A 17059-nucleotide genomic window follows, 5' to 3' on the forward strand; every position below is an offset into this window, starting at 1 on the left:
GGTTTTGCTCCCCTGACTATTCTAGCAAAGGAATCCAAACTGTGCCAAAGGACTAACCTCCAGTTGGCAAGCAGAAGTGAAACCTGGATCTTGTGTTTTGGCTCAAGGAGGGCACTTGAGGGCTCCAACACCACATACAGGTAAGTGTCAGAACTGAAGGAAACTGAAGGACATCGGATTGACTAGTCTCTACCAGAAAACTAGGTGAGTGGAGAACCCATACACAATAGGTGTCAAAAGTAAGATACTGGATGAAGAGAAAAACCAGGTGGCATTTACTCAGATGTCTGGTGAAAGACATGGTTGTTCTTCCCAGAGAGCATAAAGTGTGTGCATGCTCTGTGCAAACAGAAGCCAACATCAGGTGTCTTCCTCCACCTTGTCTTTTGAGACCAGATCTCTGACTGAAGCTGGAGCTCACTGGATCAGCTAGCTTGGCTGGCCCCGAGCTCTGGAGCACTTCTGTCTGCTTCCCTCAGCACTGGGACTATAGGCCTGTGCTGCCATGCCTGACTTGACTCAAGTGCTCACACTTGCACATTGAGCATCTTCCAGACTGATGGTGGCCCTTCCTAGGTAGTTGCTAACATAGTTTAGTGCTGAAGCTGAATGTCACTAGGTAGAGTGAGAGACACACAGTCTGGGCCATCTAAACCTTCAGGGTTACGGAATCATTCTAGAGCAGTAGTTACTGGTGGAAGTATTAAGGCCACTCCACGTAGTTAAAAGGGAGGTTTATTTTGTGGGGTAACTTACAAGTGAAGGGATAGGTTACAGGGTCCAGGAAAGGTGTAGTGCACTCCAGCAGTGTTCTCTGGAGAACTCTGCTCGGTCTGCCTCCAGCATCCAGGGTCCAGGAACCAAGAGAGCCCGCACATCTGGATCTCGGGTCTTAAGGGCTCCTGTCTTGGCCCTGCCTCGTAGGTGTGACAGTTACCAAAAGCCTCAATGGGGGTAGTACTTCCGGTCAAAGCTGGAACAGCTACCAACTACAAGTAGTTCTCAGTCTCCTCAGGCTGTGACCCTTTAGTAGAGTTCCTCACGTTTGGTGACTCCCACCCATGTTGCTACTTCCTAAGTGTAATTTTGTTACTGTTAATGAATAGTAATGTAAATGATGTGCAGTCTCTAAAGGGGTCATGACCTATAGATTGAGAACCAATGTTTTAGATGGTTAGGGGTGAAAGATGATCACTTGGTCATAATTCCTGTCAGTTAAATATGTGATTTCAGGAAGTAGGTAGCTACTAGGGGATGTTTCAGTTCTTCCCTTTAGAAACCAGTGATAACCAACAGTGCCATCTGGTGGACAGTGACAGTGAGAAACTAGTTTTGTGTCTTCCAGCATCCTATGTACAGAAGTCTGACTGAGGCCTTGGCAATCTTGGGATAGGACTCAAGACCTTGTATGTTAGGCGAGCTCTCTGCCACTGACTGTACCCCCAGTCCTGCTTGCCTACTCTAGAACAGATAGGGAAACCCGATTTTAAAAGTAAAAGAAATGGGGGCTGGTGAGATGGATCTGTGGGTAAAGGCATTAATCCCAGCCTGACAAATGCTGTTTCTCAGGACCCACAAGATAGAACCAATTTATACAAATTGTCCTCTGACCACACACACACACACACACATAAGATATATGTAATGATTTTTTAAAAAATGTGTAAGCACCATCGGGAACTGAAGGCTTGACCCCTTTGACTTGACTTTTATTTATGCACATGGGTATTTTGCCTGCATATATGTCAGAAGAGGGTGATGGATTGATCCCCTGGAACTGGAGTTATAAAAGGTTGTGAACCACCATGTGGGTGCTAGGACCCAGGGTCTTCTGGAAAAAAAAAAAAACAAAACAAAAAAAAAACCAAAAAAAAAAAAAACCCAGTGCTATCAACCATTAAGCCATCTTTCTAGCCAGTGACCTGTACATTGGTTTTTTTTTTGGTTTGTTTGTTTGTTTGTTTGTTTGTTTTTTGAGACAGGGTTTCTTTCTGTATGTAGTCCTGGCTGTCCTGGAACTCACTCTCTATACTGGGTTGGCCTCAACTCAGACCACCTGCCTCTGCCTCCGGAGATAGGACTAAAGGTATGTACCACCACCGCCGCCTGGCAAGCTGGACTTTCAAGTCTTGCTGCCTCAGTTGAATCTCAAGGTGGCTAGAGGGTCAGGTGTGTGTGAGAGACCTTTCATTTAAATACAAGGTCCAGGGATAGCAAGATGGTCCAGTGGGTAAGGGTATTTGCTGCCACAACTCATGATTCTAGTTAGATCCCTGTAACTCACAGTGGAAGGAGAAAACCAGCACCCACCACTTCCCCACGTCCCACATGCACGTTCACACAGTCAATGAAGAAAGGGCAGAGGGAGTGGTGGTAGACACATCCTAAGTTGCAGCTTTGACCTCCACACAGCCTACATTTAGGGTGTAGCTTCCATTGGTCCCAGGACTGAGCTCTTATTAAGACAAACACACAAAAGCAAACCTCTAGTCTTTGCTGCATCTATGATGGCTTGTGAATGACGAATGATTTTTTTGTGGTGTGGGAGTCAAACCACAGTCTTGTGCATACTAACTAGGTCAGTGCCTACTACCCAGTCACACAACTCAATGAGATCTGACTGAACAGTTGAAGTCAGCTGTGAAAACCTCCTTAGCCAAGACTGGACATTGGACTTTCTACACAGCTAGGGACTCGGTGACAATTTTCATTTTAAGTCACCTAAGGGCGTGGGGTCTATGTTAGTAGGGTACACGCCCAGTATGCAACCCAGTACACCTTGGGCTCCAAGCCTACATCCCCAGCACTCACACTAGGGCCATAGAAGCAGAAAAATTGTAAGTTCACGGTCAGCCTCGTCAGCACAGGGAATTCGAAGCCAGTCTGGACTTAAGAATGTATCTCAAACAATAAAGACTGGGAGCCAGAGTACTCTGAATACTATTCACTTCACTCAGGTGGCTTCAAGGGACACTTATCTAGTTGTGTAATCATCAATGTCCTGATTTTTGCAAATTAGTCAACTTCTGAATCTTCTACAAGATGAGCAACACACATGGCTTTGTATCCTATCTGGCCTGCTATACCCCAATGCATTAATGGACTGAATCGCTACAGAATGATAGCTAACTTGCACTCCTTTCCCTCCTTCATAGCAGGTGCTGCATTCCTGCATATCATATACATTCAAGTATTTAGGAGTTCTCCCCCCACACCCCCAGATCTTAACTAGAGACACTTCAGCCTGTATTTCATGAGCCATAAAGGAGAACATATGGACAAAAGGGTGTTGCAATCTCAGGATACGTGCAGCAAGGAAATGGACATGTACATTTGTTAGTCAAGAAGCAGCACCCATGTGGAGGAGGTCTAAGGGTAATGACTACCGTATGTATGCACGTTTGCTTTCATAAAAGCCTCCTGACCTTGATTGGTCCTCAAACTATTCTATACATTTAGTTAATTCCTTTTCTCTTTTGACGGTATCTGTGGGGTTAGGGTATGTGCACACGTGCAAGCATACCCATGTTTGCCAAGGCCAGTAAAGGACACCAAGTGTCCCCCTTTACTGCTCTGTGATATTCTTTTGAGGAAGGGTCGCTACCTGAACATGGAACATGTTTATTTTTAAGACTTCTTTTGTGTGTATGTGTATGCGTACATGCAGGTACACAGATTCCAGAACAGAGTGCAAGATCCCCTGGAGCTAGAGTTATAGGTAGTTGTGAGCCATCTATGTGGATCCTGGGAACCAAACTTGGATCCTCTGCAAGAACAGTATATGCTCTTAACCTTTGAGCCATCTCCCCAGTCCCTGGAGACCAGGACCTTCAAGTGATCCTGTCTTCACCCCCTAGGAGGCATTTATTTGTAGGGATACTCCACTGCTTACATGGTGCTGGGATGATCTCAACCCCAATTTCCATGATTGCAGAGCAGGCTTTTGTTTAACTGCTGAGCTAGATCTCCAGCTTGTAGATTTAGATAATCCCTACAGTCACTTTACATGGGAACTGGACACAGTAACATCTTTTCATATATGAGAAACAAGAGAGCCAACCAAAAGGATAGAATTGAAAAGTGGTAATTATTGTTTGAGGTGCTGGGAAGATAGTTCTCTTCATCAAGTTGCTAGGCAAGCATGAGGACCTGAGGGCAATCCTATATAAATCTCACTCATAAAAAGTTAAGTGGTGGTGTATGTCTATAACCTCAGTGCTGGGGAGACAGATGGAGATGGATCCTTGAGCCTTCCTGGTCAGCCAGGCTTGCCCAAAACGTCAGACCCAGGTCTCCATAAGAGAACATGTCTCAAGAAACCAAACCAAACAAACATAAAAACAGGGAGTGGGATGGCAGGGGGAGAGAGACTGTCAAGAAACCGTATTGAGAAAATGATATTAAGTACAAAGCTCACATGCAAAACAGTCTTCAGTACATTTTCGTCCGGGCAAGCAGTTAATTTCCATCTTACTGGGTGTGCCAAGCATAGGTAACTAATGTGAAATTGAGTTGCTCACACTCCTGCTGAACCTTGCCTGGGTAAAAAAGTGTGTCATAATAGCCCACATGAAGCTACATGATGATGGACATAAATCGGTAAAATCTAAGCAAACTGCAAGGTAGCCAACATGGGCTACTCCTTTTTTTCTTCTCAGTCCCCAGAGATGTCAATAGAGAACTGCATATGCCAGCAGCAAAAGCTCAAGCACTCAGCAGGGACAATGATCAACTCTAACCAACTAACCTGGCAGGGCACACCCTGAGGAGCAGAGCTCCTGGTCACAGTCTGTGGCTGCGAACTCCGCTTTCCTCAGGAGTGTCAACCACAGAGGAAGAACTGGACGTCAGGCTTCTTGATAAAGTCTTTTAATGGAAAATGTAAAACCCCTTTCAACTGTAATGTACAAAGCCATATGTAACACTTGTACTTTAACAAAAGCAAGCCAATGTTTTAAAAAAATACATCCTTAAATGTATATATGTATATATTTACATAGCATATTAAGTTTAATATTTAGCTTTAAAACTTCACATAAATTTTACCAAAATGAGACAATTTTAAATAAATTACACCTTTTGAAAATGTTTAATTGTACAGTCAATAGCTTCAACAAAATATTGAAGTGTCTGAGTTTAGTATCTACTTTATATACTTTCTATTTTACACATTTTACAATTATTTGGCAGTAATTTTCTGATTATGACATGACTGCTGTGCAATCCAGCAATTTTCCAAACGCAGGCAACAGCTGGTGTTTTATGTCCTATTCTCACAGTAACTGTCTCAATGTAGTGAAAAATATCAGTTATTTTATTAAACTGTACAAGAGCACATTTACACTTGATCAACAATATAGCATAGATTTTTTTTTTTGTTTTTTACCAAAAATAAATACATCATTTTAAATCTGGCATCTTCACAAACATCATATACACTATGATACAGGAACAGCTATATAGTGCTGCTTTTAAATTTAGCTTGTTTTATAGCTAGCATTGAATCACAGGGGCCGTGACATAATGCTATACTGGTATGGTGTCAGTAGCAAGTAATTACTACAAAGAGAATTTCTTGGCACTGATGGTTTAATGGAGCTCAAGTCAGACCTATTGTCACTCAAGGGGTATCCAGTTCCAACCACACTAAGTGTCCTCCATATCCTCTACTTCATCTTCATGCATCTTCAAAGCTCTCACCATTTCTTTGACTGCATGATACAAGATATTCTTAACCTGAAAGAGATAGTATTTGCAATCACTTGCGCTGGGCAGAAATTCACAAAGGACAGCTGCTGGATTAAAAACAATTACATATATACAATTTCACTGTAGCCCAAGTGAGCCGCAAACTCAACAGCAATCCTCTTGCTGCAGCCTCTCAAGTGGGGGACTACAGGGCATGCAGGACATGCCTGCTTAAAAAGCAAAGGGATAACTTTAAGGGAACCAAGGAGTATAAACTTAAGACAGGAAACATAAAGGCTCAAAGTGCCATGAGCCAGGATTTCAACAGCAGTCAGTGAGTTCAGTTAAACCCATGTTGGTGTTGACTGTGGTTATCCTAGTGTGCCAAACAGGCAGTAGCTGCCTAAGCTGGAGTGTATACATCCTGTTTTCTTAAAAAAAAAAAAAAGCCAACAAAACAAAACTGGATCTTCTTGGAACACTGCTTACCTGTAGTTTATCATCGTAATTGATTTCTTCTTTCAAAAGCCTCAGCTCCTGCGTTAAATGAAATGACTGTACAAGATGTTCTGGGGAGACAAAGTCTTCAGTTACCTGAATACAGCTGTGAAAGTTTTGTACCTATTCCAAAAGAAAAAATGTGAAATACAAATCTTAGAAGGTCAGAGTGGAAGCAAAGAGAAGCCAAGCTATCTAAAATGAATAAATACAAAGGACAATTCTGCCAGAGAATTTTCCCAAAACATCAAATGGATTTCAGAGCTTAAGACCACACTTTAATGAGAAAGTTATGTCACCAAAAAGCTTCATGTGAAGTGACTTTGTAAATGAAGTATTTTTAAATGATAAAAACAAATGACTTTTCCAGGAATCCTTTGGAGCGGCTAATAAGATCCTAAATTATCAATATTGTCTAGATGGGCTTTCAGAATGTATTATGTTAAACCCTGCTAAGGAGAGAGGCTGTAAGAAGCGCTCAATCTGTGTGGTTGCTATTCCTTTGTTACTCATGTCAACAGTAATTCTTAGATCAGAGAATAAAGAAAAGGAAAGGCAACTTAGTTCATTTATTTGCTAGGCACTGGGGTTGGAACTTTAGTTTCAGAACTGATCTACATATTTTGTTCTTTGTGCCTTTGTTTCCAATTAGCCAATTAAAGAGACCTTCCAATCTTTAGTTTTTCCAAACAGTTTCTCTTGGTTGACTACATGGTTTTCTTCGGGAGCCAGTCAGCATTATGCCATATGATTAGCAGTCACACCTTCTGCACATCCTTGTTCCTAACAACTGCTTTCTCTGAATGCTCTCAATAACAGAGAAGGCCCAAGTGGATCTAACCTGAGACTTTTTATTGTCTTTAGTTGTCTTCAAAAGGGTTTTAAAATGCCATAAAAATTCCTGGGAAAGGAGGAATAACTGAAAAACTAAGCACTTACATTTACTCTAATTATTAAGTTTGCAAAACAAATTTAACTGGGAAGAGTGAGATGAAGCTGATAGTAAGTGGGAAATGAAAACTGTGGGAAAGAATCTAATTGATGACAGGGTGATGGGATTCCAGAGGGGCTAGAATTCCTCCTCTGGACGTATGACCACCTGAACAGCTGCTGAAGTCTGCAGAGTTGTTTAACTCAAGCACTGTGCCTCTATTGACAAGTTGGTAGCACCATAAAGTAAGCGCTCTGTCTGTTTCTGTGCTCATTAGGCTGCTGGTTCCTCCCATGTGCAGCGTGTCTGTACAGTCTCACTGGGTCTTCCTATTGTCTGCAGAACAGATGCTCTATTCAGAACAGTGGACTATGGATGAGATGCTCAGCTCCTGTCCCAAGACAAATCAGCCAATAAATGGCAAGTCAACAGGAGCCCAACTCCTGTGATGTCTTGTCTAACAGATGCTTTACATTCTACATTAACTCTCTCATACCAGCTACATAGTCTCCAATGCTTTGTGTCTCCCGTGTCTTATCTGAGCATGCTGTGGAGTGAGTGAGTGAGTCCTTCAGGAGTCTTAGCATGTTACCTTTTGGTATATTTAGCTCTGGCATGACCTAAAATCACTTGCAGATCCAAAATTCTCACTTAGATCCTTTGTTCAATGTCTTGTTCTTTTTATTCTCTTCATCTATCATCCTCATGATTTCCCTTTAGACATTTACTCATGGTATTTCCTTGAGTTCTTTGTGTTCTAAGTCCAAGTTCTGGGCTTCCTTGGGAACATTTCTGTCAATACATTCTCTCCTCTGAACAGGCCATCCTTTTCTGTTTCTGTACATGTGTTTACCACTCTAGGCTGAAAACTGGTCATCTGACCATTATCATATGAGCTTTGCTATTCATTCGCCCTTGCCTCAAGGTTTGGTGTCTTGGGTCGCTGAGAACAGCAGTCATCCTTCAGTCACAGTGCAGAGTTTCTGAGAAGGCTGTATTTCTTGATGGGTATGGTCAGGAAGTCTCTGTCCCATTTTCTTCAGTGGTCAGCTGTGTGCTGACAGAGATTCCCTTAAAGAGACTTTCTTCTTAAAAACGACCTTCTGGCTCTTCGAAGCTGAGTTACCTCCCAGAGCTTGGAAAGGCTGTTTCAGCTTTACCAGTTTATGGCCGCTTTCAACTGTTCTCAGACTGCCCACTGTTCCTAAGGCTTACAGGATGGCAGAGCTGCCACATTTTGCTGAAAGCTTGAGGGTTAAAGAGGAAAGGATCCAGTGTCAAAGCAGAACACAAGAGCTTCCTATTCCATCTCTGCCTTTGTTTGTGGTCTGAGTCAGTAATCACGAGGGAGGTAAGAAAACAGAGCTTCTCATCTTTATAGTCTGAAGGTTATTTTTTTTAAAAAGGGTTCATTATCATTATTTGGTTGTTTGAGAAAATGTTATATGAGAAGGTTTTGCCACACATTTCTTCTGGTCATCAAAATGCAGACAATTTGTAACCCCCACCCCCACCCCCACCCCCACCCGGTTTCTCTGTGTAACAGCTCTGGCTGTCCTGGAACTTACTCTGTAGACCAGGCTGGCCTCGAACTCACAGAGATCTGCCTGCCTCTGCCTCTTAAGTACTGGGATTAAAAGTATGCTCCCTCAATGCCCAGCTGGGCCAACAATTTGTAACTCTTTTTTTTTTTTCTTCCATTTTTCATGACAGGGTTTTTCTGTGTAGTTTTGGTGCCTGTCCTGAATCTTGCTCTATAGACCAGGCTGGCCTCGAACTCACAGAGATCCGCCTGGCTCTGCCTCCCGAGTGCTGGGATTAAAAGGTGTGCACCACCACCGCCTGGCTTCAATTTGTAACTCTCAAAGCCATCATGAAATCACTCAATATAAATGCTAAAACCGTCTAGTAAGCTAAGAATACTTGGGCAAACTTATTGATAAAGATTTTCTGCTCATTTTCTTTTCCTGTTTCTTTCTCCCCTGTCGTACTGGGGGTGGGGTTGAGCCTCACAGTCCAGACCACTGATCTGCTACACTGCTCTAGACCCAGGTCTTGTCCCAATTTTAAAGGCCAACAGAACACTACAGTGGGGAAGTGAACACTAGAGATCAAGAGCCAGCAGCTCTGTCTAGGGTTGATAGAATTTCACATGCTTTGTTGGGACTGCAAACACAAGTTATCATTTTAGAGTGGCTTTTAGAATCTCAAGGAAACTGTGGCCATTACACTTCCAGCTGCTAAAATAAACATTTAAACTGCCTGTACTGTCTAAATGCTGTTGTGTCCTGCTCACTGCTGAGGGGCCAGAACAGTATGCTGCTTCTTTCCTAGCAGTGCTGGCCCTGTGATGCAGTGTTACAGGGTTCTAACAGTCTGAGCATCTACCCAAGACTAGTCCCTAGACAGGAACATCAGGATTGATTGTTAGAAATGTGATTTCTAAAGAATCAGAAAAACTAGGAATGGGTAGGGCACCAGTAGGAAAGCACTCTGGGAACTGGTCAGATCACTGCACATCTGAAGTGTGTCTAACAAAATGCCATCTCAACTCTGTCCTTTCCTTTATACCCCACACCCACCTCCTTAGAAAAACATCACCACCAACAAAAAACACCTAAAAGTAGCAAGGGCCAGAGAGGAAGCAGAGAAAATAAAGTGGACAGAACACTAACATGAGGGAAGGTACAACCACTTTAGAGAGCAGTGGGAGTTTCTTAAAGTTAGTCATACATTTATTATCTGACTGGGCAAATGTCACTAGCCAGTATTTACCTAGTGAGGAAAGGAAATGTGTACACAGAAGCCTATATGTAAATATTTACATTTATTTATTGCCCAAACTAGGAACAACTCAAACGTATTCCAGCTGGAGAGGTAAGAAGACTGAAAAATAATTCTTATGCCACCATAGCTCACTAGCAACAAAAAAGGAACACTTGCTCCATACACTATGGATGAATCTGAAATGCACTGTACAGAAAAGCCAGACTTGAGCTGTTGGTGGTGGTTCAATCCCAGCACTCAGGAAGCAGAGGCAGGCAGATCTCTGTGAGTTCAAGGCCAGTCTAGTCCACAGAACAAGTTCCAGAAGAGCCAGAGCTACACAGAGAAACCCCGTCTCAAAAAACAAAAAAACAAAGAAAGAAAGAAAGAAAGAAAGAAAGAAAGAAAGAAAGAAAGAAAGAAAGAAAGAAAGAAAGAAAAGAGAGAAAGAAAGAAAGCCAGACTTAAAGAGTATATACTGTGGGTAAGAGGTGGCTGAGCAGTTAAAAACATGTACTACTCTTAAAGAAGCTCAGTTCAGTTCGCAGCACCCATGTCAGGTGACTATCTTACATAAGCCAGTAACCTGTAACCCCAGCTCCAGGAGGATCTGATGCCTCTGGCATTGTGGGCACCCACGCTCACATAGCCACAATTTAAAACAAACTGAAAACACACACACACACACACACACACACACACACACACACACACACACACACACAATGATTCCAGAACGACTACTTCTCTGTCCATCAGAAAAGGGGCTGACTGCAGTCCAGGCAGGAGTGTAACTTGCACAATCCTCCTTTCTCTTTCAGAGTCAAGCTTCACAGGTGTGAACATCTCAGCTGGTGCGAGTGCAATGAATGGCACTCTCATACCAGCAGAAGGTAGAGGCAGAAGGGGCACAGGTTCTAGGTTGTACTCAGAAAGCTACACAGTAAGTTCAGGTTAGCCTAGGCTACATGGAACCATGTTCCCAAAAAGGGTGGCAGGGGGAGAGCTGGAAAGAAGGCTGGGCAATTAAGAGCACCTGCCTGCTGTTCTTCCAGAGGACCGAGTTCCCAGCACCCCCAGCACCTGTAACTCTAGCTTCTGCCTCCACAGGCACCTGTACTCACTTGCTTCTCCCAATCACAGAAACACATACACGTTAAAGTTGTCCCTAACTATGATGACTGAAATGAGATGCCGTGACACCTGCAACCCCAGCACGTGGGAGCCAAAGGCAGCCACACCACTGCCAGTTCCAGAAGAGCCTGGTCTGCAAAGCAAGACTCCGTTTTAAACACCCCAAACTTGAAGGCTGACAGAGGCTGACTGAACACAGCAACAACCACCCTGACACTCAGCAAGCTAGACATGTAAACAAGGACCTGCAAGTCCTAGTCTATTATCAAACAGAAGTCTTATACTATTCTACCATAGACAATTTTCTTAAAGTCATTTACACTTGAGTACAAGTTAGCTATGTTCTCATGAGGCTAGCACAAATAAAGGGCATCTAGGACTCTGAATCCCAATTCACAAGTGATTAACACAAGACCATAAGAAAACATACCCATCCAATACACTTTCTAGGAAGTTACTGTAGAAGTATTTAATTACATTTCAAACACTATAAATTCCATTTTAATGGAATTACAACCGTGTCGGTCATTTTCCTAACTTAACACCTTTTATTTTTACCTATTCACAGAATAATTTCTTTTCCAAAATTAGTGCTTTCCAGTACAAGGGTATTAGAATTATATAAATATGTACCTGATGAAGTGTTCCTGCTGGCAAAACAATGGCATCCCCAAGGAACTGGACCAGAGTGCAGGCTCTCACTCCATACTCCTCAAGCAGTCTCTGGCGGAGTTTTCTATTCACATACCAGCTTTGGTCCCGTATTGGATCATGCTCTGGCAGAACTTCGAGGCCTTGTTCTTTTGAAATCTAATATAGGTTAAAATAAAAATATGTATACCAACTAAATGGAATTGAAAAAGTTTAGTTAAACTTATACTGGTCCTTTGCTCTCATACTCTTATAAAACAGTGACTAGGGACTGAAGAGATGGCTTAATGGTTAAGAGCACTGGCTACTTTTGCAGAGGACGTGGGTTTGATTCCCAATATCCACATGGCAGTTAACAATAAATCTCAAACAAAAAACACCAACGACTAAAGAAAATAAGGCTGGGCTGTGGTGGTGCGTATTTTTTAGCCCAGCACTCTATAGGCAGAAGCGGCTGGATCTCTTTCGGTTAGAGGCCTACCTGTTCTATAGAGCGAGTTCCAGGCCAGTCAGAGCTAGAGGAAAAATCTGTTTCAAAACAACAGTCACGGTAAAACATTCTGCAATTATTTCTAAAAAGCCAAAGGCTATTAAAACACCACTGCTGCTAGTAGTGCTCACGGTCCTTCCTCAGCACTTCTTTCTCTTGGGAGGCTCTCCTCTAGCTGCTTTTCTTCCTTACATTTATTTCCTAATCACGTAGATGAAGAAAAACCACTTGCCTGTTTTTCTCTTTAAACCAAACCAATCGTACACATGGATTTCCTAACCCCTTTGGGATACATACAAAGAGAACTGCTTTAGACTTAGCGACCTAACCCTTCGAGAAACTTTTTCAAGAACTATTAATAGTTAATAAAAAGCTGGATTTAAAAGGCCCAATTACTATATTTCAGGTTAAAACCGTTTTAGGCATTCTAGTTTATGGTGGTAATTTGCAAGGATTCTTCACATAGATCACAGAAACATTATTTAAATCATTTTAAGAAGATGAACAAAATAAGCAATAATAGTGACTCCTTAAATCCTTCAAACCTCTGGATTTCACTTTATTATTTAGTTTAGTCAGGGTATAAACTACTTTCTGGTCAATTAGAAATTAACCCAAGAATGAAAGGTATTATTAAACAAACACTTAGTGTATTAAACAACTACTATAGACCAATCAAATATGGTAAAGTAGAACCTCTGTTGAGGTCAGGAGTCAGAGCATCACACTCAGAAACTAAAGACCGGCTACCCAAACTGTTCTGAATGCCAATGCTCATCACAGTCGTGCCTCTCTCGGCCTTGGCCGGAGAAGCTGCTTCTTATAGTAGGTGGAGGTTAATGCAGAGACTCCAAATTGCTCAAAGTAAGCTGCCCATCGATGGGACATCTGTATCAACCTCCAACCCCTCTGGGGAACACTGCTGAAGCAAAAGCAGAAAGAATGGAGGATGGGGCAGGAGAGCTGTAAAATGTGAAATTTCATCTTCTGAAAGCGACATGCTGTTAAACACGTGAACTCACAACAGCTGTGATTACCTGCAAAAGATTAAACCATTTAAAAATTTTAAGATGGGGGTGGGGGAGGCCTCACAGGCTCCACCCCTAGCAAGGAGCTATTGGCAGCTGATGGTTTTTGGGGAAGAGTCATTTGTCTTTAGCGGAGGTCAATGGTAGGAAGGTCAAGGCCTATTGGATAACCCTATACCCACCCATAAACATACAACTAGAGTTGGTGGGTTATAAAAAAGAAAAGAGCTAGGTGGTGGTGGTGCATGCCTTTAATCTGAGCACTTGGGAGGCAGAGGCAGGCTGATCTCTGAGTTCAAGGCCAGCCTGGTCTACAGAGTGAGTTCCAAGACGACCAGGACAGGGCTACACAGAGAAACCCTGTCTTGAACACCACCCCCCCCCCCCCCCCCCCCCCCCCCCCCCCGGCGCAAGACAGGCAGCTAAGGAGAGAGATACGTGGTGGAAAGAGAGATGGAAGGGGGTGGATATGACCAAGATACATTTTATACATGCATGAAATTTTCAAAGATAAAAAACCCAAAAACTACCAGGCAATTCCTACCATCTCTTTTTACCAGCATTATGATGACCGTGTGTGTCTCATGGGTAGGTTAGTGCTCCACTGTAAGGTACAAGAGCATTAAGAGCCAAGAAGAGGTTGCCATTGAAACCCCTCAAAATTAAATGGGCTTTAAAAGCAAGAGAAATCAGCTCTAAAAATTGTTCATTTACTTATTTTTTACAATTTAGCTGTATGGGTGTTTTCCCTGCATGTATGTTTGTGTACTGGTGCTCGAAGAGGCCAGAAGAGGTCCTTGGATGGTTATGAGAGCTGCCACGTAGGTGCTGGGAATAACCTGGGTCCTCTGAAAGAGCACCAAGTGATCTTATCTGCTGAGGCATCTCTCTAGCCCAATATAAAGGAACTTTTGAAATTCAATAAAAAACTAAAAAAGGACTAAAAGTATTTAAATTATCTTATACTGCAGAATGTAAAAAAAAAAAGGTAAATAATGTGTTCATGTTCAAGGTAGAGGTAAGGTTCTCTGGAACATCAATTATACCTTTTGAAGGAATTCCCTTATCTTGTCAAGATCTTTTCCAGCATAAATATGCCACAAAGCACCAGGTATTTCACTTGAATCCTTTAATCTTTTCCTTAAAATATCATCCAATTCTTCTTCTTCAAATTTCTTAAGTATTCCTGAAACACAGGCAATTATTTTCAATTGGTCAGTAAAGACTACCAGAGAGCCGGCCCGTCTAAGGCTGAGTATCAGAGTAGGAAACAGTCTGTCTTGCCTTTTTTTTTTTTTTTAAATCTCAATATGCAGCCCAAGCTAGTCTGGAACTTGTCATGCAACCAAGTCTGTATTGCAACTCCCGATCCTCTTGTCTCAGCTTCTAGACAAAGGCATGTAATCCCACTGCAAGGCTAGGGTCAGTACTCTTGTTTTGTTCTTGTTTTTTGAGACAGGGTTTCTCTTGTAGTCCTGGCTGTCCTGAAACTCACTCTGTGGACCAGGTTGGCCTCAAACTCACAGAGATCCACCTGTCTCTGCCTCCTGAGTGCTGGGATTAACAGTGTACACCGCCACCACCACCTGGCAGGTCAGTACTCTTTAAATCTAGTTATATACACAAAACTGTTGGAGGAGCAGAGCCCTGAGTTTAAGACTCCTGTGTCCACAGGAAGAGAAATAGTGGTTTCCCGTGTTATTTGCTTCAAAGACTGAGAATCACTACTTTAGAGCTAAAAATTTAGTTTCAAAATAAACAACCTCCTCCCTGTCTCAAGGGTGGTCTGAATAATGTCATAAACTCAAGGCATATCTTAACCTACAAAATTATTTTTTGAAATTTATTATTTGGCTTCTCTAACTACTAAGAGCAATAGGAACCACTGCCTTAATTTTATGTTTCAGCTAAACTAAAAGGTTGAGTGAAGTGAGTAAAAAGGCTTAGTTATATGAGTGGGTTTGCTTACTAACGAGAAGCATTCTGGTTAATTTCAATCGGACCTCTGTCCTTATTATGGTTAATCTGTCAGCACATGCAAATTGATCTCTTCATAAAGCTATGGTTCTAAGGAAACATCAGGTAATCTTTGTCAAATGTTGGCACACTGGAAATCACTGTATCTATGTAAGAACATTTGGAAGAACACAAAAGTATTAAATCTATGCTCTTTAAGTATGAAGAGTATAGCAAAATTTTCCATGTTGACTTAAAAAACCATGTAAGCAAGATGTAATGTCTTGTCAAACAAACACCATCACCACCACCACCAACAACAACAACCAAAAAACCCATAACATAACACAATACATTACCAATTTCAATTAATAGATTGGTATTCCTAACTTTCCACTTTAATTTTACTACTCTAATTTTAAATTTTATTTATTATTGTTATTGTTATGTGTCTGTCTAAGGAGGTGGGTAGGCATGGGGAGGTGAGATGCTGTCTCAAACTTTACTGCTCGAGGGAGGAATCACCAGTAAGATGAGACTGACTGACTAGGTTAACTTTCCACTGGAAAATGAAGAGTGCTCATAGGATAAGATAATAATCTAAACTACACTTGAAGAAGAGAGACAAGAGAGAGATTGCAGGGGAAAGAGTGAGCTCAGTATATTCAAGTAGACTACTATTTCTTGAGATGTTTGATTATGAATTATAACCCCAAAACATCCCTTTGTGAACACCTACAAAATAATGATTAAAAGCCACAGAATTATTTGAAATGAAGTTTTCTCAAGAGCAAAGATACTAGGAACAGGGGGATAGGGAATAAGGATGAGGAAGAGAGTTCCAGTGTTTTAGGCCATGAATGAATGATACTACAAACAGTAGATGTTAAATTCCTCAGAGTGAAAAAATTGCTACAGGGGACATTTAAATAGAGGAGAGGGACCACAGCTAAGAGTACAAGCTGCTCTAGCAGAAGACCTAGGTTTGGTTCAATTCCCAGCACCCACATAGCCACTTTTCCAGTTCTAGTAGATCCTATGCACTCTCTGGCCTCTGTGGGTACTTGCATGAACCACACGGTACACTTACATAAAGGCAAGCAAAACACTTACATACAAATAACCAACTACCTACCTACCTACCTGAATGAATGAATGAATGAAATAACCAACTACCTACCTACCTACCTACCTACCTACCTACCTACGTGAATGAGTGAATGAATGAATGAATGAATGAATGAGTAGAATAATATACAAAACAGGCAACCAACTGCAATGAATGTCAGATGCAGAGATACAGACAGAACTGAAAACTAAACTAGACAAGGTACAACTATAACTGTAGCATAGTCTGTTCACGCAGGGTCAGATCAGGTGAGTGTTCTGAGCAGCCAAGTCCAAACTGTGAAGAGACAGTAACCCCACCACCCACCACAACGGTCCAATGAAAGAGACACAGAGTGTCAAATAGGGAAAAGAGAGTGTCTCATCTGAGGGCAGGACTAACACACAGTGGAGAGTCTGCTCTTATTCAACTGCACCATCATCAATCAGAACGGGGCAAATGCTCCACCACTGACCTACTTTAAAGGCACGGAGAAGAAAAGCTGAAGAGCTCTGACTTGCTATGTAAAAAGGAAGGAATAGGTGACAGAGCAAAATTTTAGAGAAAAGCCGGGCGGTGGTGGCGCACGCCTTTAATCCCAGCACTCGGGAGGCAGAGGCCGGCGGCTCTCTGTCAGTTCGAGGCCAGCCTGGGCTACCAAGTGAGTTCCAGGAAAGGCGCAAAGCTACACAGAGAAACCCTGTCTCAAAAAAACACAAAAAAACAAAACAAAAAAAAATTTTAGAGAAAACCAGAGAGTGAAAAGTAAAATCTAAGAACACAGAAAAAAGGTTTTTTTCTTCTGAATC

General features: G+C 42.1%; 1 protein-coding gene across 1 annotated transcript in view; it reads right to left on the minus strand.

Moving 5' to 3' along the window:
- Positions 1–4853: 4853 nt before the first annotated feature.
- Jmjd1c (jumonji domain containing 1C) overlaps positions 4854–17059 on the minus strand; it is a 150593-nt gene continuing 138387 nt past the window's right edge. Inside the window, exons 23-26 of the mRNA XM_059243942.1 lie at positions 14233–14372; positions 11651–11827; positions 6178–6309; positions 4854–5736 (exon numbers count right to left, since the gene is read on the minus strand). Of these exons, the coding sequence (XP_059099925.1) occupies positions 5647–5736; positions 6178–6309; positions 11651–11827; positions 14233–14372 (539 nt within the window). The 3' untranslated portion in view covers positions 4854–5646. The remainder of the gene's footprint in view (positions 5737–6177; positions 6310–11650; positions 11828–14232; positions 14373–17059) is intronic.

The sequence above is a fragment of the Peromyscus eremicus genome, chromosome 16_21 (genome assembly GCF_949786415.1).
Source record: "Peromyscus eremicus chromosome 16_21, PerEre_H2_v1, whole genome shotgun sequence".
Lineage (NCBI taxonomy): Eukaryota > Metazoa > Chordata > Mammalia > Rodentia > Cricetidae > Peromyscus > Peromyscus eremicus.